This window comes from Protopterus annectens, chromosome 7.part0 (genome assembly GCF_019279795.1).
Source record: "Protopterus annectens isolate FY-2018-M chromosome 7.part0, PAN1.0, whole genome shotgun sequence".
NCBI classification, from domain to species: Eukaryota; Metazoa; Chordata; order Ceratodontiformes; family Protopteridae; genus Protopterus; species Protopterus annectens.
In genome coordinates, this window is record NC_056739.1 from 1,526,138,956 (window position 1) to 1,526,161,097 (window position 22,142).

The 22,142-nt window shown below is 41.0% G+C and overlaps 1 protein-coding gene across 4 annotated transcripts in view; it reads right to left on the reverse strand.

Annotated features, from left to right (window-relative positions):
• Positions 1–367: 367 nt before the first annotated feature.
• Positions 368–22,142, reverse strand: part of VGLL4 (vestigial like family member 4) — a 1,022,072-nt gene continuing 1,000,297 nt past the window's right edge. For all 4 annotated transcript variants that reach the window (XM_044078063.1, XM_044078064.1, XM_044078062.1 and 1 more), the window contains 2 exons: positions 20,292–20,409; positions 368–3,170 (listed from right to left, as the gene is read on the reverse strand). In XM_044078063.1, coding sequence (XP_043933998.1) covers positions 2,902–3,170; positions 20,292–20,409 — 387 coding nt within the window. In that variant the 3' untranslated portion in view covers positions 368–2,901. The remainder of the gene's footprint in view (positions 3,171–20,291; positions 20,410–22,142) is intronic.

Consider the following 22,142-nt stretch of genomic DNA (forward strand, 5'->3'; position numbering starts at 1 on the left):
AAATGTGACAAGGACTGGCATCAGAAATACATTTCAGATGGCACCTTCTAAACATGTGCTCCTAAAGCTCAGCTTAGTAACTAGCTTGGATTGCCAAGCATTGTGGCAAAGCAGGATCATAACAGACTACAGAATGCAACCTTGTAACAGCATTTATATACATTAGACTGATACTATCACTGCCCACTACATGCCTGTAAGGGAGAACATTGACAGCTGTGGGGCTTCTATACAAATAATGGCAAAGCTATTTTACTGTGGGCCTGTGAGAGATAAATCAGAAAAAGTTCAGCTACCAAAGAGTACACAAAGTTATGACAAATAAACAGCTTAGCAACCACATAATTAATGAACAACACAAACAATGTTGTGATTTAAGAGCACTTTATTGTTCTTTCAGGCTACTTTTAAATACAAAAAGGTGGCCTGCCAAACCTTTTTTATTTTTTTCTCAGGTGAAACAAGGCCACAAAAAGTAGAGATATTGTACAGATTTACAAAAACATTTAAGATAATGAAAGTACACTGTTGGTATCTTTGCTCTGTGAGTAAATTGTCTTCATTACTCCTCCCATACAGGTAAAACTGCAGTCTGCGTTCTTTCCATCTCAAATGCAATGCTGTTGTAAGCTCAGATCTGCTACATGCCTCTAATGGGCATATCTCATTAAATGTCTGAGAAGGTTTGCTGCCAAAATCAGTTTACCCATCACAGATGAGTAAATGCGATAATTTATTTTATCAAAAACATGATGTTTATACAAAATATTAATGCAAAAGAAAAAAAAGACATCCACAGAGAGACTCTATGACAGTGTTAAGTGTTTAACTGTTACAATGCTGAGTAGCCCATAGCAATAAAAAAAACTAGTGGCTATTAACAATGCAGTGTCCCAATAGATTAACTGTGTTCCTGCACTTTTACTGTATTACAGACAAATCTACAACAAAAAAGATCAACTTTTTTTTCTCAAAAAACTGCATGATTACAATAAAGGGACAGGGAAAATTAAATAGCTACATATCATTAACAAATTATCTGTTCCTCAAAAAATACCTACAAATTTATTTTTCTGTACATTCTTTACGCACAGCGTAATGATGGTCTTAAAGTTACCTATATAAAAAAAGTGTTCTTTTTTTGTATTTTTGTTTTTTTTTCCATGATTTTTCCTACAAAGTAGGGTACTGGAAGTCAAAGCAGATGGGCACTGACTACCCAGTAAAATGGTAGTGAAATGTTATAGAGCTTTTACTTTTATATTCACATCGCAGTCACCTTTCAGTATAAATAAGTATCACCCCCAGCAGTATTCTTTAACTTTGAATTGCCTGCATTTATTAAAGAGTTGCACCCTCTGAATTAAATATATAGTTATGGGTTAAATGCTGACTGGACCCAAAACTGTAATGCAGTCCATAAATTATCCCCCATTTAGTGCCATCGTCTTACAGGACTCAACCTCCATGCATTGAAATATGTACTATGGATAACCATAGACTTATAACTCCCTAGATATAATTATAACTGTAATGACGGAATGTATGGATGTGTGTCTGTGTACATATACATGTATGCGTGTGACTGAAGATAAGGTACAAATATGAGAGGCTGCTGTAATAAGAGCACAGCTGTATTTTGTATTACCTATCCCTACAATCTAATTTTAGTAGCTACTATAAGTGAACATTAATAAACATAGTAATACCTGTACAAAGTTTTCTAATGGAGGAATGTATGCTGCCATGGCACAGATCTACAATTAACTTAGAAAAATAAAACAATCATATTTTGAAAACTGTAACAATATGTCATTATGCCGAGATGTAGCAGTTTCTTCACTTTAAAAAGACTAACTGCACAGACTTTCAGTAAGCAAACTCACACTGAGAGACTGCCCCATAACTAACTGTATTCTCTGTCACATGCAAAGCTATAGCATCCCGCACTATTAGAGGTCATTAACTGATCCGTACGAGGCCTGTCTTAAGGCTGTCCTTTCCCTTGCTGGCTACTATCAAAGTGAATACCAAGCACAAAAGTTACTGAGTAAAACAACTGTACCAGCAGTAAGTATAGCTAGGGCCATAACTGACAAAAATAAACTAATTCTGAAGTAAAGCTAAATAGTACTCAGTTTTCTTACAGTTGATATGTTAATAGATACCAGCTATTTTTTTTATAAAAAACATGCATCTGTAAGCACTATTGATCCACCCAAATCTCAAAGTTCTACACTACCAAACTGCAGAATTTATACAAATAAACTGCAAATGCCCACATTTTCATCATAACTCAGTCCAGTCACAACCAAGCACTAAAATATAAAGAAAGAGCTATAACCTTATGAAACCTTCACATCCAAAGTCATTTTCACCTGTTTTGTTCATTTGCTTGAACTCCATACCTCAGCAGTTTGCCCTCTAAATATGAACATTTCATGAAATGTTGCAGTGCAACTCAACTAACCTCCAATAGTGCAAATCAGATGTGAATATTCTTTCAAGTACTGTATATACAACAGAGATTACTATGTAAAAAACTTAAAGAAATAAACCACACAATTTTTACTCTCAAAGAAAAAAACAAAACTAAAATGAAAATAAAATGAGTTTGGGTCAACCAATCAGCTTTGCTTTTTTTTTTTCTTTTAGGGGCAGAAAGTTTGCATCCAAGGTTTCTTTGGTTACTGAGGCATGAAACTGGGGTATTACCATATAAAACTTAACAGTCTCTGTCAATTTTGGGGCAAACCCTTTTGCAAATGCTAAGCAAGAATGCAAATGTTTTATCTTGAAATAAAAAAATCCCTCCCATCCCACCCAGTTTTAAGCACTGTTCAAAGCTGAGTCAAACCATGCAATTCATGTTTGTCCAGTAATGGCATGATGGTCCACTCTTCAGGAGACCACAGAGGGGGAGTGGCTATGACTGACCATGTGGGACGAAGGAGAAGACTGGCTTCTCCGGGAAGCAGACTCAGGACTGCTGGCTGCACTGTCTTTTGCAGCCTTTATTTGAAGCCAGGTCTCTCCAAGTGCTTTAGCAAAGTGGTCATCTACCGATCCAGTGATAGAGACTGAGTTTGTCACTGGTTCTGGTTCCTTGTAGTTTTTCCCCAGGCTCCGACGAAAGTGTTCTTCTACAACTGGATCACAGGCAGTGCTCGCTGTAAAGAATAACCAGGCAATAAATTAATTAGCTCAAAATACAGACTGACATCTCAATATAATTTAGACTGGACATAATAAAAAACACTATAAACAGTAACATGAGGACGTTATAACCATTGCACATGTTAGTAATTAGAAAACAATCTCGTTTTTATAACCTCTACTAACTTAATTTTCACCTTTACATCATCTAGGGTACCGTTAACTCACACATGTATCATTGAAAAACAGTCCCTAAGGTTGCCTTTTTCATCTCTGAATAAGTCATGCTGATCCTGGTTAAAGACACTGTCAAGCCTTTTGCTGTTTTTTTTTTTTTTTTTTTTTTAAAGCTTTTAAGCTCCAAATTAAAACAGGAGTTTAAGAATAATAAAAATACCAATTTGTTAACCAGGAAAACCAATTGGACACACAGTCCCTTTTCAGGCCTACCAGGGAGCAATGTCTGGTCAACGGACTCGCTCAAGGTCACACAGTAGGCAAATGAGGGAATCAAACTCTACTACAGTTCACAAAGTTAACCTCTGGGCCAACAGCCAGACTACGCAAGCTTGCAACCTTCTGTGCTATAAAGACTGGAATTGATAAGTCACTTCTTTCTTTTATACTCTAATTTTCTTAATGGCAGTTTACACCATCCTTTATCTGTGCTAGGCATGCCTGTTTTATATAGTAAGTGACCTTACCGACCCTTATCACTAATGATCACATAATACTAACTGGGTGTCTCAAATGATAAAAACAGCAGGGGCTATTGCTTACAGAATTTAAACCCTACCATTCCAAATGCCCACAAAGTTATACGGATGTAATCCTCCCACAAGAGTACTTTAGGCAAAATATTGCATTACATAATTCATAGATTCAAGAATTGTAACATGGCTGACCAACCGAGGGGGACTTTCCAAGCCTAAATTTTCCTGAAATAATAATGACATCCTGTAGGATCTGAGCACTTATAAGTTTGAATTTTTAAGTAATTGTAAACAGATAAAACAGTTAAAGGAATCTGCAATTTTTTTCTTGTATATGCAGATGGTAAGACTTATTGATTTTTTATTCAAAGCTGAATTTGTTTGTACTACAGATGCAAACATTTGTTCTGAAATAAAGTACACTGTTTTAGGGAGTTACTTGCAAACTCTGACGTAGGTCAACACTAGGCAGGGGCTTAAGACAGAACCTTTTATTAAACAAAAAAAAAAAAAAAACAAAAAAACAAAAAAAAACAAAATGGTGCATTTACCAAATGAATGGAAGGACAAAGGAATTTTTTTTTTTAATTCTGGACCGGCCTAGGGCATGTTACAAATGTGGCTGATTTGGTCATATGAGAATCAACTGCCATTACATCAAAGCCTAATTTATGTGTAAATGTGGGACATGTACCAGAGATATTACAGTTGTGTGAAGAACTTAAAACAATAACAGATTTCTTGTATTTTCACTTTTGGAGTAATAGCTCTCAAGACTTCTGCTGCAGAAGACTTGTCAGCTGGCCCAACTTTGACAATATAGTTCCTTTCCCTCTTTAGGCTGGGCAAATGCGCTTTCCACCTGGCTGTCAGTGGTACAGAAGCGATGTCCAAGGATGCCATCTTCAGTTCCTTCACACCTTGGCAATGTAATTTTGCATGCTTTAAAGGCAAGACCCTGACTGCCCTGGTAGATGCATTCTTCAGGAAAGCATTCAAACCAGGAGGTTTCCAAGCATCTTCTAATCCAACCTGATAAGGGAAGTCATCTGGTCAGGGTAACATACATGTAAGGCTGAAAGAAGAGTGTATAGGATACGCAAACAACAGATGTCCACAGACAGGAGAAAAGAGGGCAAGAGACAGAGAAAAGAGGGTAAGAGTGAGGCAACTGGGAATATAACTCTCAACAGGCTCAAACATCTAACGTTAAGGGAAGTTCCTAACATAAATGCACTTGGCTCTTCATATAGCTCACTCTTACAAGAATAACTCTTGCAAAGATTAAAAATAAGGAAAATGGTTGCAGGAATCCCTGTGGAATGGCTGTGGCAAATCCTTGTTGGTCCTAAATGTAAAATTCAAATTGCAGTGCAGAGAAAAGGCATGGACAAATGACTTGGTAGCCACCTCTGGGGCACAGTGGGTACTGACTCCCCCCGTGGAAGGTAGAAGTGGCTGCATTAACTCTAGTGAAATGGACCCTAATGTGGCCAGGCACAGGTTTGTAATTTATTTATTTATTGACCGATATTTGATTACTGGGAAACTCCAAGTGGGTATGAGGCCATTTTCAGGGGAGCCCCTGGGAGAAAAGCTCCGAATTATTACAAAACATTTAAAGAAATGTCTTAAGACATTGTAAGAAATGTTTTACCATGTTTTAAGAAGTGCAATGAAAACAATACTAGAAATAAACTGTGTTACCATTTGGATATTGTCTGCTTGACAAAAGACTTACCTTCTTCGCCATTCAGAAAATAAATGAACAACTGAAGAGATCTTCTTATTTAGTTTCTCTTGACCAAGTAAAATGTCAGTTGCCTATGCACATAACAGGAAGAGTAAAATCAGCCCCAATCCTGTTCTTAGGTAATGGAAAAAAAAAACAGCAAGGTGCACAGAATCACTTAGAGCTAATGCTGTTACTGTCTTGGGAAAGTCAGTAGGGTTAGTTTATAGTGATAGGGTGATCGCATCCTTGACAAAGAAGGTTTCTTTGTACAAGAGGGTTTCCAAGTATGAAATCCTTCCAGCAGAGGTAACTGCCAAAGATAGGAGAGTTTTACAGGTTAGACAACTGAACCATTCTCTTACTTTTTGAGAAGGAACCGCTGAAACTAATGGTTGCTCAGAGGATGGTTGCAAAGTAAAGAAACACACAAAATCTTGGGTGAACTTCAAGAGATTCTGAGAGGAAGCTGGGGACAGGAGATGGGATAAGGGCCTGCCCAGCTCATGGTATGGAAAACTGGTGAAGCCTGTTTTTATCTGGACTGTTTGGCCCTGGCCTTTGTGGGTAAAGACTTCCTTAAAGGCCTCAGGAAATGGGCAGGCATCTGAAACTTTAATCTCTCAAACACTGCCACCCTTGAGGACAAAGGAATACCACTTTCATCTTCGGTTACAATAATAAGGGCACTGGAACATGAGGTCTGTGCAGAGAACTCTGCAGGAGTCAAGTGTTTGAGTTATTTGGCTCACAAGCATGCATTATCAAATGAGTATGTGGCAACCTCCAGAGAAGCAATACCAGAGGCTAGGCCAAAAGAGATACCAGGATCAGGGGCTACAAAAGGGTCTCAACAGACATCATTCTCTAGAACCTAGGAGCTCTCACATACTGATGAGAATTCATCAGCCTCCCTGTATGCCTTCTTTTTAGGGTGTTTCTTAAAATACTTCCTTTTTCAGTGAAGTATCAGCAATGGGTTTGTCTGACATCATGGGATTCATTAGACAAGGCATGTAACTTCCTCTGGTAAATACAGTTCTAGAGAGATTTATTTTGTCCCACTTGATAGTCGTCTGGTTAAACCTTGCATACCAGGGAGAATGCGTGATGTTATGCTCAGGTGCCGGGCAAAAAAGACACTTGCTGTTGATGTCTTTGTGGGGACTATTCTCTACATGTTATGCAATTATTCATTTTCTCACTTTCTTGACATCAAGCCCTTATACCAGAAAGTTACTGGTACAAAAAAAACATAAGAATTGTTTCCCAAGGAATAATTCAGCTCTGCAAGCCAGGCCTAACCAGAGGGCTACTGATGATGCATTCTGTCTTGAGAAAACTGTGTCAAGAAAGAATAGAATATGGTACAGGCAACATGTCCCTTTTATACAACTGATGTCCAGGTGAGAAGGGCATCTGCTTAGCTGAAGGAGAAAGAATGCAGCTGGCCATCAGGCCTTCTGTGGCAGAAGTCCCAAAAGTTATTACTAACATATGTAAAAGTGTACTTCAATATACAAGAAGTGGAGGGGTTTATGAAAAACTAGAACAAAAAAGTAAAATTAATGCTCTAAAGACTGTAAAGGAATGTATGAAGTAAAGAATGAGAAACATAACTGTGTAATAATGCAAAAAAAGATTTACATGAACAGACAAAGTAAGAGGCGAGAGTGCTTAAAAGTCTTTTTAAAAGAGAAATACATCTGGGATGGACAGGAAGGAATAGTGGCTAGCAATAAGGACAGATGAGAAAAAAACAAACGACACTGAATATAATGCTATTAAGGAAGGGGGTAGTGAGACAAGAGCAGGTAGTGATGGGACTTGTCTTATGAATGTTATTAATTACTTTCCAGTGTTATTACTTTATAGTCACAGCCATCTTAGAATGTTACATTAACAACCATGCTACACTAAGAACCATAAAAGAAAAAGGTTATAAGACTGGGAGCAAAGTGAACAGGATGCATGTACATGGAAATAATGCAGCTTTTTGTGTAATAGGGAAGTAGTAGCATTTTTTGCATGTCTGTAAAGAATAAAGGAAAATTTTACAAGATTTAAGTAAAGAAAAAAAGACATTGGAAATTGTTTACATAATCTGGAGTGGTCAGCAGTAACTGATTAAAATTTAGGGATGCGAGTGGAAAGATACCAAATATGAAATTTGTTGTAGGAGATGAACTGAAAGAATAGTAGAAAAGTAAATTAGTCAAAATGAAAGTTTCAGTAAAGAAAAGTGTAGGTAAACAAATATAGGAAAACAGGGTTGGGATGACGACTTTTTCCCAACAGCAATATATTTGAAACACAGCATCTATGCAAAGGGGTATATGCAGGGGCTACCAGATAAACCTTGTGAAAAGTAATGTGTTATACTTAAAAACTAGTAAAGGGGCCGACTGACTCAATTGTGCTTTTGGTTACACTACTGATTTAAAAAAAAAAAGGGAAGGAAATACAGGTTGAATGGCAGAAGCCGGAACCTAGTTGAGATATACAATGTGACAGCATAATAGTTACATTTACTTACATACATATTTATTTTTTATTTACTTACTAAGACTAAACATGGATAACAGTATGAACACAGTGTGCAGTGGAAAGTTAACACCATTAAAAAACTTACTTGCTGCTTTTTGGCACAGGGCTTGCTGGTACACCTCCTCTCATAATGGTTGGTCCTAACAGTACCACTAACTGACAAAATAACTTCTTCACATGCCCTGGAATTTGGCTAGACTTCAGTCTTGATCTCTCACATTATACTTTCTTTTTTGACTAATTTTCCTTTCATTACATTTTCAATATGTAACAAAAACAAGTAACTAGGTTACCAGGTAGCAGAAATATACAAGGAAAATGTACACTAGTTAACTGACAATGAAAATTATCTATTTGGAGAATATTAGAAACAGAAACCAACCGGTTTCTCAAGGACAATAATTGGATATAATGTAAAAATCCAGGTCCATCTTAAGGTATGTTTATTATAATTTGATGCAACTTCCATAATGCTTTCTAGTCTGTGATTTGTTTCATTCAACTTTACTGAAATCTTGTATGCATTTAAAGACTTGATTTTATAAGAGGACTATGTTGCTGAGGAAATTGCTTGCATATTAGTCTTCTACAGGGATGTTGCACAGAACTTTACTAAAACAGCTAGTACCATAAATAACAGTCTTATTAAACTTACCGACTCCAGTCTAAAATTATTGCACTTTTTGCATTCACTCTATGAAGGATTCAATATGTGTGTGCATGTATGTATTACACACGCAGAAAATGTGATGTGCTTCATATTAACTGAACGTGGATTGTATCTAATAAAACAGTATACTGAGCTTTTTGCATGTGCTAGATATAAATAAGTAGCCTTATTTAGAAAAAACGCAGAAGCAGTGTTAGTCACCTAAAATGATTGAACACTTCCTTTATGAACACATAAGACAGTAATTGACTGAGAGGTCTAAGATTTTATACTGGGATAATCTTTACAGATTTAGAATGACTCTTACAGAAAACAGAATTAATAAGCACAGATGATAATTATTTTGGATATCTACATTTTATAGGTTCATAGGTGTGTACTAGGCTTTACAAGCCTAGCCTATAGGATTACCATGGCATCGTGCCACCCAACCTAGTACCTCTGTCAAGTAGAGCCACTGGAGTTATCCCTGGGGTGAATTTTCCATTTCCCATCCACTCATCAAGATTCCTCTTGATGAGGGCCAGTGAGGTGCTCTGCTTGACATGTATGGGGAGTCTATGCCATAGCATGGGCAGTCTCTGGGATATGAACCTGTCCCTTCTGCATGTTCTGTTGATTGTGGTAATAAGGTTGAGGTCTCTGGAGCATGTGGTGCGGAGGGATTGGGATTTCTTTAGATGTAGTATTTCTAACAGAGCTGGGTAAGACATGGCTTTGTAAGTCAAGCAGAGATCGCCTCTAAGTAGGCGATATCAGACAGAAAATAGTTGGGAGTTTTTGAGTCTGTCTATATAGGACCAGTGTTTAAGGCCTAGGATCCTCTTTGTGGGGTACTTTTGCAGCCTCTCCAATTGTTGCAGGTGTTTAGTGAGGTACATGACAAATGGGGCATTGTACTTGATGACTGGCCTAATGAGGGAAGAGTAGAGGGAGACAAGGACCTCTTTCTTCCTGGATGTAAAACCCTTAGTAATGAGATGTGCCACACAGAAGGACATTCTGACCACAGTGGTAACGTGGTGGTCAAGAGAGAGGTTGCTGTCAACCTGTGTTTCCAGATCTCTTATAAAGCCTTCTGTGTTCAGTGGAACCGGGTTTTTCCAAGGGGGATGACGACACATTTTTTGGCATTGAGCTTAAGGCCATGGTTCTGACATCAGTTGTTGGTGTCATTGAGGCCTTTCTGTAGGATGTCAACATCACTTGGGGAGTAAATAATAGCTCCCAACTTGCAATTGTCTGTGAACTTTGTCAGGCAGAGTCCCTTCATGTTGGCCTGGACTTCCGAAAAGTAGATACCAAACAGGAGTGGACCCAGGACTGAACCCTGTGGGACTCCATTCGTGACTGGTTGGAAATATGACTTGGGAGTCAGCTACTTTCACACTGTGGGTTCTAACTGTGAGACAGTTTGCAACCCACCTAGTGACATAGGGGTTGTTGCCTAACTTAGTGAGTTTTTCTATGATTCCTGAGTGGGGAATGGTATCAAAGGCCTTGGCCAGATCAAGGAAGGAGGTATGAACCACCTTGCCTTTATCCACAGCTCTGGTGACTGACTCAAATAAGTCAACCAAGTTGAGCGGGCATGATCTAACCTTTACAAAACCAAACTGTGTAGGATCCAGAATTTGGAGATTCCCTACATCCTTGTTTATTAGGTCCATGATGATGTGTTCCATAGCTTTGCATATCACACTCGTCAGGCTAATTGGCGATAATTCCCGGGGTCTGTAGTTGCTCCTCCTTTGTGGAGAGGGATGACTGTAGCAGTGCAGCATTCGGTAGGGACAAAGCCTGAGGTGAGGCTGTGACTGAACAGGGCACACATGTGAGGTGCCAGTTGACTCTGTAGTTCATGTAGAACACAGCCAGGGATATTGTCAGGTCCCATAAAAGTTGTATTCTTGGCCTTGGACAGTGCTGTTTTAACCTGTGCAGCAGTAATACTGGGTGCCTGGCAATCGACTGATATTGTGATTGTTCCTTTGGGGGGGAGGGGTAAAGTTAGGACTGAATCTGTCGGCCAGTATATTGGCAATATCTGTTGGCTTGGTATAGGAGGTACCATTGTGCAGTAGCTCAGAGCAAATCTAGGTAATGCTGTGTAGATTCTTTACGTAACTATAGAAGGCCTTGTGGTTGTCTTTACTATCTGCTGCAATTCTATTTTCATAGCTAGCTTTAGATGAACTGATGAGGGATCTCAACCTTTTGTTGAGGCTGATAAGGGAGTTTTTCCAGTCTTGGGACTTCACCTTATTCTGCATCAGTTTCCTCTGCCTGTTGTAGAGTTTATTTACGGCAGGGAACCACCAGATTGGCTTCTGTTTTTTTGAGGAGAGTGTCTTGTGCACATGTTCGTACAGTGCATTGGTGCATGATTTGATGGTTATGCAACTATTCTCCATTTCCATGGGTGCCGTAAAGTTAGCCACCTCTGTTTTTAGGAGCCCAAAGTTAGCTTTGGAAAAGTTTTTCATGGTGGTTACCTTTGTGGGGGTGGGGGTGGGTGGGAGGGATGTGAATTTCCAAGGTGATTAGTTTGTGGTCGGATCTAATCAGGGAGGAGTTGACTATTGGTATAGAGCAACAGTTGCCCATGTTAGTAATGATCAGGTCAAGGATGTTGCTACCTCTAGTGGGGGTAAGAACAAGCTGGTCCAGAGCTTTGGAATATGAATTCCAGAAAGCGTTGGGCAAGTGTATTGGTACAAGAGTAGTTTTCCAATTTAATGGAGGGGTAGTTGAAGTTGCCCAGTATGAGTGTGTTAGGTTGGACCCTAATATTCTCCAGGGTGCTTAGGAACGTGGAGTGCCAGTCTTGGGACATGGTTGGGGACCTATAGCAGGCTATGACCTGAATTACTGTCTTACCCAGTGTTAGCTGCACCTGAAGTATCTCAGATACTTTATGTTGGGCTACCAGTCTGGAGGTGTGTGCATTCTTTATGAATATGGAAACACCACCGTCTTTGGAGCTTCAGTCCAAGTTCTGGGGCCGAAAGGTGTGGAATGAGTTATAGCCTGGTAGTGCAGGGGTGCTTTCTGCTGCCTTGAACCAGGTCTCTGTTACAGCACAAATGTCGATATTCTCCATTTTAAGGAGTGCTTCGAGCAAGTGCATTTTGAGATTTAGACTTCTAGCGTTGAGCAGCATGACTCTAGGATTGCATTTGTTTGTAGCTGTTATGATGGCAATTTGGTCTTTGGAACACCGCCTAAAAAAGGCATTGTAGGGGTGTCAAGAGCCTTGGCCAGTATCCAGAAGCCCAGGGGTGACAAATGCAGGCCATCTCTGGCAAAGCATTGAGGTCTGTCAATCATGTCATCCCAGGCAGACAGATACTGGATCCCCTTAGAATGACACCAGAAACTTAGCCAATTGTTGAAATCAATCATTTTCTGCTTGTACTGTGGTATCATTCTGGGTGATGGTAGGATGCTCCTCAAGGCTAGAGACATACCCGCCTGGGCTACATAATCCAAGAGCTCCTCCATGTCTCTTTTCATGTAGTCCAGGGAGGTACATCTCAGGTCATTCACACCCACATGTACAATGGCAGACTCATATTTGTACCTGTTATTGAGCGACCTGAGTGCGTGCGTTACGTGGTGGATCCTGGCACCTGACTGTTACTTTCTCCTTATTCAGCCTAGTGAGTGGGACATCAATGTGTCTCACTACCAAGTCACCTATGACTAGTGTGTTGAGCATGCTGTTTTGCCTTAGGAGCTTTGGTTGAGTGGGACACTGTTTAGCAGAGTTATGTGTCTCATCATTAGTGTTGTGTTGGTCGGGTGCATTTCTGCCTTGGAAGTCTCTGTTGTTTGTGTAGATTTTTTTTGAGAGCCTCAGCGACGATGGGTGTGTGGTTTGTGTTTGTATGTGACGGCAATGCTGGTGTGTGTTCTGGAGGTCCATGTGGTGTGGTGCAAGTGTTGAACTTCTCCTCTTGACCAGCTATTCCAGTCTTGGCTGGAGAGTGCGTGTCTTCCAATTTGGATATATAAGTGCATCCCTTACACGTCTTAGTGTTGGGAGGCAAGAGAAGAGGGTTGTCAGTGTACATGAGGCAGTTGCTACATTGCCTCAAGATACCCAAGTTCACCAGGTTAATACGAGAAAGCACTGGGAAAGTACAGTTGTGTACCTACCATAAATGTAGATGTTCGAGTGTATTCATTGTTGCAGTCATTACTCTTGGGTTATCCTGCTGGCAGGCTACACTCAGTCGGACAGAATTCCAAAGTCTAGGTCCGGTGTCGATTGCTGTCGCCTCTTCCCTGACGTCAGTGCGCCAGGGGTATAAAAGATGCAGCCGACGCCATTTTCTTCAGTTTTTCTTGCCCCAGATGTCAGGTGCCCCCAAATTGGAAGGCTGAAAAATATGCCAATAAAAACGCATGCACAAAAATAACATTTCCTTCATCTACAAGCAAATACACCAAATAGGTTGTATAGGATAGAGAAGTTCAGATAAGTCCCAGCAAAGAAAAGGGGGGTGGCGGGAGGGTAACTTGGACTGCAACAGTGAATACACTCGAACATCTACATTTATGGTAGGTACACAACTGTACTATGTTCATAGTGTTTCACTGTTGCAGTCATTACTCTTGGGTTGAATCCCAAAGCTAAGGATGGGTGGCTGGGCTAAATAGGATTAGGAGAGGCTATGAGGCCCTGCAGAACTGCAGTGGCAAAGCCTCCTCTGGACTTAGAGTAAAGAGGTAAGTGGTAGTGCTTTGTGAAAGTGTGCACTGAACTCCAAGTTGCAGCCTCTAAAATATCTTTGGTTGGTACTCCTCTGAGGAAGGCTGCTGAGGTGGCTGCTGCTCTGGTAGAATGAGGCCTAATGCCCTTAGGCACTGTTCTGCCATGCTGAAAATAGCAGAAACGGATGCAATGGCCTATCCATTTAGAAATAGTCTGTTTTGAGATAGCCTTTCCTTGTGATCCTGCAGCATATGACACTAAAAGAAGTCTTTCTGAAAGCTTTAGTTCTGTCCAAGTAGAAGCGTAACTGCCTGTGTATGTCCAAAGAATGCAGAATTTTCTCACCCTTGTTCTGTGGATTTGGATAAAAGGTAGGCAAGTTAATGGTTTGGTTGAGGGCCACACTGGACACCACCTTAGGCATAAATGTAGGGTTTGTCCTCAGAGAAACCCTGTCTGGATGAAAAATGATAAAAGGTTCCACAGCCATGAGTGCTTGTAACTCCGAGACTCGCCTTGCAGAGGTTATTGCTAGGAGCAGAGCTGTTTTCCAGGATAAGAATTTTATATCTGCTGTTGATGCTGGCTCGAAAAGTGTGAGTTTTTCCAAAACATAATTGAGGTCCCAGGCCAGAATTGGTGCTCTCCTTGGAGGCCTAATGTTTTTGGCCCCTCTGAGGTACTGCCTTATTAAAGGATGAGAAAAAATAGGTGGTTCCGTATTGTAATGGGCTGAAATGGCAGAGGCATGAATCTTAATTGATGAGAATGAAAGGCCTTTGTTCAGCATCTCAGTTAGGTATTGTAAAATCTGAGGGATATTTGGTACACACGTGTCAATGCCTTGTTCCTGGTTCCAAGCACAGAATCTCTTCCATTTTTCTGCATAAGATTTTCTGGTACTGGGCCTCCTGGCCTCCAATATAACATCCAAAACAGCTTTTGAAAGAGGAGTGTTCTGAATGGCTACATTATCTGCCATGCTGCCAGACTTAAGGTCCTGAGTTGGCTGTGCAGGATCTGATTGTTTTGTTGGGTCAGCAAGTGAGAAGTTTGAGGCAATATCCATGCTGGACCTTGAGACAAGCTCTTTAGGATTGGGTACCAGTGCTGGCGTGGCCAGTCTGGTGCAATCAGTATCATTTTGGGCTTCTCTTGTCTGACCTTTAGGAGCACCCTGAGAAAGGGAGGCAGTGGAGGAAAGGCATATACTGTTAGATTTTTCCAGATGAAGGATAGGGCGTCCACTTTCCATGCTTGCTTGTGATAAATCCCTGTGCAAAATCTCCGCAATTGGCAGTTGTGAGGGGAGGCAAATAGATCTATATCTGGGCATCCCCATTTCCTTGTTATCACGCTGAAGACTTGTGGATCCAGTTTCCATTCACGGGGATCCATGAGATTTCTGCTTAGTTCGTCTGCCAGAGTATTTGTTTTTCCTGGCAGGAATTGTGCTTGCGGGTGAACTTGAAAAGCCAATGCTGTGCCCCATAAGGTCATTGCTTGTCTGCAGAGGGGGTAGGAATGTGTACTTCTCTGCTTGTTTATGTACCACATGACCGTAGTATTGTCTGTCTTTATCAGTAGTTGTCCTGGATGAAGCAGGTCCTTGAAAGTTGCCAGGGCATTTTGAACAGCTAGTATCTCTTTTTGATTGATGTGAAGATGCATCTGGTTTGCAGGCCATGTGCCCTGAATACATTTTCCTGCCATATGGGCCCCCCAGGCATAATCTGAAGCATCCGTTGTCAAGTGCCTGTCTGGCTGTGGGTAAACTGAAAGGCAGACCCTTGTTGTGGTGACAGGCTTCTGCCCACCATCGAAACTCCTGTTGCAGGCAGGGAATGAGTGCAATGACTGTCTGCAGGCTGTGCCAATGCGGAGTCCAAAACACTTTTTAGATACCATTGTAGTTTCGTCATATGCAGTCTGGCATATGGAATTAGTAGAATGCAGGATGCCATAAAACCCAAGGCCTGCAGGATTTTTCTTGCAGATAAGTGGGTTTTTGTTGCCAAATCCTTGAAGTAAGAAGTCAGTTGTTTTTGCTTGTCTGGCGTGAGATAAGCCATCTGGGCAGTTGTATTTAAGCTTGCACCCAGGAATATTATCTCTTGAGAGGGCACTAGTTTTAATTTATTTTCGTTTACTGTGTACCCTAGGCCAATTAGTAATCTTTTTACAAACGCCAGATGCTTTAGAAGAATGTCTTTGTTCTCTGCTTGAATTAGGCAGTCGTCCAAGTAGGGATATATTTGAATTCCTCTTTGTCTGCAAAACGCAATTACTGGTGCCAGGCATTTTGTGAAGACCCTGGGTGCAGTATGTAAGCCAAAGGGCAGTGCAGAGAATTGGTAATGCATTGAGCCAGCTATGAATCTGAGGTATCTTCTGCAAGATTGTCTGATAGGGACATGCAGGTATGCCTCGTTTAGGTCCAAATTTACGAGCCAAGCCTTCTTGCCCAGCATGGGCAGTAGCTGCTGTAGAGTCAACATATTGAATTTTGGAACCTCCAGAAACGTATTTAGTATAGACAGGTCCAGTATTAGTCTCCAGGTTTTGTCCTTTCTGGGTACTAGGAAAGGTCTGGAGTAAAATCCTTGCCCCTGCTCTTGTAGTGGTACTTGCTGGATGGCCCTCATATCCATGAGGGCTGTAATTTGTTTTTGTGGCTCTGCCCATTGATTGTGTGGCAGGTCTGGCATATCTTTTGACCTTGGTAGAGTGTGAAAATGGAACCTGTAGCCTTGGGACACTATGTTCAGGACCCATTTGTCTTGGGTAACCATTTGCCAATTTGATGAAAAAAGTGCTAGTTTCCCCCCCTAAGGGGGCTGCCAAAAGAAAAGGACTTGGATCTGGTAGAGGAAAGTCATTGGGACTGTTTCCTGAAAGGTTGTGTTTTGTCTTCTCCACTTTTGGAGGAAGGAGCACCCCATTGTTTAGGCCTCTATGAGCCTTGGGGCTGAGATCTGCCTCTGGGATGCCTGTATCTGCCTCTTTGTGGTCTGTCTGACACAGGAAAGGACCAATTTTTAGAAGGCCAGTTCCTGCTAAACCTGGGTGGCTGTACCTGTAAGAAATTCTTGACTATCTGCATGGATTTTGCTTTATCCTCCATTTTTTTCAACACCTCTTCTGCTTTAGTACCAAACAAAGTATCATGCTGTAATGGTGCATCTAATAATTTTGCTTTAACATGATTAGGCAGATTCTGTTCCTTTAACCAAGCATGCCTTCTAATAACAGAACCTGTAACGGCCTGCCCTGCAAGAGGCCTCCAGTGAATCATAACCACATTGCAAAGTATGCTTTCCCACTTGTTCAGCTGCATGCAATAAATCCTGCAATTCCTTGTTCTCTGAACATTCAGTATTTGTCAACAATTTCTGTTTAAGCGGAGACATTAAATATTGCTGATATTTAAGCATATGAAACTGACAATTTAAAGCCTTTACAGCCATGGTAGTAGAAGTGTAGAATTTTTCCCCCCATCTGTCTAGAGCCCTGGAATCCCTATCAGAGGGGACAGGGTTTTTTGCAGTGGAAGCTTTAACCCCTTTGGGACCCTGAGATATAGTTTCTGGGTCAGCACGGGGTGTTTATAAAGGAATTTATGAGATTCTGGGACCCTGTAGTATCTGTCTGGCTTAGCAGGTGCAGGGGGTAAAGAGTCAGGGGACAGGCCGGACTCTGAAAATACATCATCTACAATGTCTAGAACAGATGGAATAGCAAGGGGTCTGTGCTGAGGAAGTAGCAGAAAGTCCCTGAGCCTTTTCTTAGATTCAGAATAATCTTGGCTCTCCCAGTGGAAATGCTCCCTCATGGTATGCAGAGTTTCCCCAAAAGAGTAATCCTCAGGAGGAGAGGCTGAAGGAATGGATTTTTCAGAATCAGAATCCTCATAGGGAAGCATGGAATAATCCTGTTCAGAAGAGGAATCAGAGGAAATAGAAACCTGATCAGAAGAATCATACTCTGTCTCTTGCCTAGGCCTCTTATCAGGAGGGGGATGGGAGCCCCTGATCAAAGTAATTAGGTCTTCGGCCATTTTGAGCATCTGTTTTTTTAGGCATGGAAGTCTGAGTAGGAGAATGCTGTACTTGTTTCTTTGTCTTTAGAGCTGCTTTAGTCTTTATCTTTGAAGCTGAAGATGGCTTAATATATAGTTGTGTAGGTCTGAAGACACCCTCAGAAGCCGATGCCTGCTCAGCGGCTCCGGACCCATCTGACGGAATGATTTCCGAGTGTCCAGTACCTTGAGTATCCAGAGGCCCAGTCGGCTCCACGTGGGAGTCGGAAGCGGCCTGTGGCTCTGAGGTAGCGGGTGCCAGGGGCTGCGAAAGTGCCTCACTGAGAACCAGCGAACCGGCGACTGGCCTAGCAGAGGCCTCGTCGTCGGTTTTGGACCTCGGATACCTATCCTTTTCCTTGTCCTTGCGTTTTTTGTAAACTGCAATTGTCGGCTGTTCCGACGGCATTATATAGTTAAATCTTCGGTCAAAGTAATGAAATGCAAAATTGAACCGACGCTTAATAGTGTGTTGGTTAAATCTAGCACAAAACCGACAGCTAGCAACGTTGTGATCAGGGCCTAGGCAAGGAATACAGTAAGAGTGAAAATCCTTATGAGGTATTTGCTTCCCACAAGAAATACAATTGTTAACTTTTTCTGACATCGGCCTGGAGCAAGAAAAAAAGTTTCCCCAACGGGGTACTTAGCTTTAATGAAGACTTCGGTTCTGAAATTCGGATTTGAAAATCTCAGGAGTCGGCTGACCAGCACTTGCGAACTGCTTTTGCTTTGGGCACCGCATGGCAAGAAAGACTGAAGAAAATGGTGTCGGCTGCATCTTTTATACCCCTGGCGCACTGACGTCAGGGAAGAGGTGACAGCAACCGATGCCGGACCTAGACTTTGGAATTCTGGCCGACTGAGGATAGCCTGCCAGCAAGATAACCTAAGAGTAATGACTGCAACAGTGAAACACGATGAACATCTGACCTTTAGACATGCCTGGAGGGGGTGGGCATTAATAAATATCGGAGCGGTTTCCTTGTAGAAGGTTTAATGCTGGTAGCACTTTTGCGTGCTACAATAATTGCGACAAGAAGTCTGGTAAAGTGCTAAACTAATAAGCTAGTAAAAGTGCATGAGAGGAGAGAACTAGCAGATCTAAGGGAAAACTTGAAGAGCAGACTCTGGCACCTCTCAGAAGCTTACAAACAGTCCTGGGTACAGCAAATCTGTATCTGGACTAGATTAGTTACAGGAACGGTTGGAAACAAGCGCAGATGTGGACTTTTAATCCAGAAAGTTGAAAGAGGTGGAAAAAACTGCCCAAACGGCCAATAAGCTACTATTTCTGGGCCAGAAACCACTCCTCCTATGGTAGACAGGCTACCTAGTGCTTACCACTCCCACTGACAAGCTAGAAGGCTTTTCTCCAACACAGAAAGGCTTGGGGGGCTCTGAAGCTTATAAACAGGCCTGGATACAGTAAATCTGTACCTGGACTAGACTAGTTACAGGAAAGGCTGGAAACAAGCGTAAACGTGGGCTTTTAAACCAGAAAGATGAAAGAGATGGAAAAACTGCCCAAACGGCCAATGATCTACAATTTCTGGGCCAAAAACCCCTCCTCCTGTGGTAGATACGCTACCTAGTGCTTACCACTCTCACTGATAAGCTAGAAGGCTTTCCTCCAACACAAAATGCCTTGGGGGGGCTCAGAAACTTACCAACAGTCCTGGATACAGCAAATCTGTACCTGGACTAGACTAGTTACAGGAAAGGTGGGAAACAAACACAAATGTGGGCTTCTACACCAGAGAGTAGAAAGATATGGGAAAACTGCCCAAATGGTCAATAAACTGAGTGGAAAGAGATGGAAAAACTGCCCAAAAACAATCACAGGCCTAAAGCAGATGCCCTATGCTGCCCACCTTAAAAAACTCCAGCTCACATATCGTTTACTCAGAGGCGATCTCTACTTAACATACAAGGCCATGTCAAACCCAGAGCTGTTGGACATGATACACTTAAAGAAATCTCAATCCCTCAGAGCCACATGCTCAAGGGATCTAAACCTTGTCATCACAATAAACAAAACATGCTGGAGGGATAGGTTCCTGACCCAGAGACTCCCCAGACTCTGGAATAGAATGCCCATACATGTCAAGCAGAGCACCTCTTTGGCCCTCTTCAAAAGGAACCTTGACGATTGGATGGGAGAAAGGAAATTCACACCGGGGAGGACGTCAGTCGCCCTGCTAGACAGGGGTCCAAGAAGTAAATAGTGTGGGAAGAAATAGCCAGGGAATTGTTATGTCTAGGCTTGTATAGGCCCTAGGGCCGATAGCCTAGTACCAACCTATGAACCAAATGGCCAATAAACTACAATTTATGAGCCAAAAACCACTCCTCTTGTGGTAGACAGGCTATCTAGTGCTTACCACTCTCACTGATAAGCTAGAAGGCTTCTCTCCAATACAGAAAGCCTTTCTTTTTTTTAACTTGTTTGATATATCTGCACTGCTTCGGAGAAAAGCAGTAACCACTGCCCTAGAGATTGTATCTTCTTAACAAATAATGTTTATTATTTAAGTAAGGGAAAAAAATAACGCATAAACTTGCAAAACCAACTAATGTAAACTTTTATCAGGATCAGGTAGGATATCCACTCCATGTGTATGCACCATAAAAAGAGATAATCATAGCCAGAATAAGTTTAAAATGCAACTTACAGTTGGAAAGTCTCCTGTAGTTGGCAGGCATCGATGAACCACAGCCACTGTGGACACCAGGGCAGACATTGCAGTTTCGATGGCTTGCAGGGGCACAGGTAATGACAGAAGGCCGATTCTGAAAGAACACAAATCCATTTCTATTACTGAAACACAGACACATGTACTCTAGTTGTTGTGACTGACACAAGAATGAGTCTGTGCATAATAACAAGACACATTAGTGTGTGAAACTATATAAAATTTGTAAGCCTCATATTTATTGTCAAGAAATAAATATTACGTTTGTATTTACTAATCAGTGAACAGGTCCAAAGACACAGTAAAATTGCAGAAAAACTACAGAACAAGTTGTGGAGTTGTGGATACAGGAGAGATACACAAGTGTAAATGCAAATCAATATACATTAAGCAAAACTAACAATATTAAGCAAAATAAAAATACAAGGATAATTGAAGGAATTTGCCACCAAAGTGAAATTCCAAGGAAAGAAATTAAATTTTGTGTGTGAGCACTGGTATAAAATGGTAATTATTTCAAAACTGGTGTGTTATTATGTTCTCTGACACTGCTGTCAATGTAGCAGGAATAGTTGCAGATTAAAATGGCTGAAATTGGTGCACTTTTTATCTATTTATTTGTTTTAGTTTTCCAGGGTAGAGCACTGATCACCTGCCTGAAATTAGTGCAGTTTTTATTTATTTATTTATTTTATCTATGTTTTAGTTTTCCAGGGTAGAGCACTGATCTCCACAGACCTTTTTCAGACTTAGCTCGGGAGCAGTGTCTGGTTAGCCAGTGGAGGAAGAGGGAATCAAACCTTGCATCACTGAACCACAGGAAACAGCTTGTTAACAGCTCCTTAATCCTCTAAGCCAACTATCAGCCACATTTACAATGAATGAACATGTAGGACACAGTACTACTAATTATTCGTATTTTACCACTAGAGACAAATTTCCTGATACATTACTTAGTAAACTACAGTCCACAAAATTAAAAAAAAAAATAGAAAAAATGCAGCTGTTACATTTTATAACATTATTACAGATGTTAGAGATGTGCAGCTTAACTGAGAACTACAAGTGTTAAGGGCAAGCATGGAACGAGACAGACTTGGGTGTGACATGTGTTGTGAAAACATCCTCTCTGAAGATGCTTTAGCACTGAATCAAGCATTAATATAGCAGTATGATTGGAAATAACAGTCACAGTCTTCCCTGAAATCCAACAGGATGTGAGTGTGTTGTGAACATGATATCCAACAATTCTCCTGAGTAGCAAACATTGGTTTAAACAAAAGTGTTGTGGAAAACATCATATAAGATCCATATTAAGACACTGCACAAATGAAAAAGTAATAAGAAAATGAATGCTAATATAGGGTGCGATGTGGCAAGCATGAATCACAGTATGTACAAAATGGTGACAACAAGTACAGAGAAATGATCAGACAAAACAGAGGCAGTCTTACAAAATGAACATTATGATTTGATGTGCTTAGAGCTGTACAGTATGACACAAACATTACTTGCATAACTCCAGGAGTCACAACAATGAATCTTAAAACTGAATGGGGATGCAAGAAATACTTTATCAATGAGTTCTACATAAGAACGTTATTATCACACATACCACTACACAAGCAAACTATTCATCACAGTAGGCAGATGAAAAGTGCTAAAGTTAAAGCATAAACGCTGAACCCACCTGCTTATGTATGATGCAGATAAAGTAGTAGGTGACAGACAATGACTAACAACCCAAGCAACACTGCTACTCTGCAAATTGCAGCCAGAAACAGCAACTGTTTCACTACAGACGAAAAGCTAGCACACATACTCCTAGAA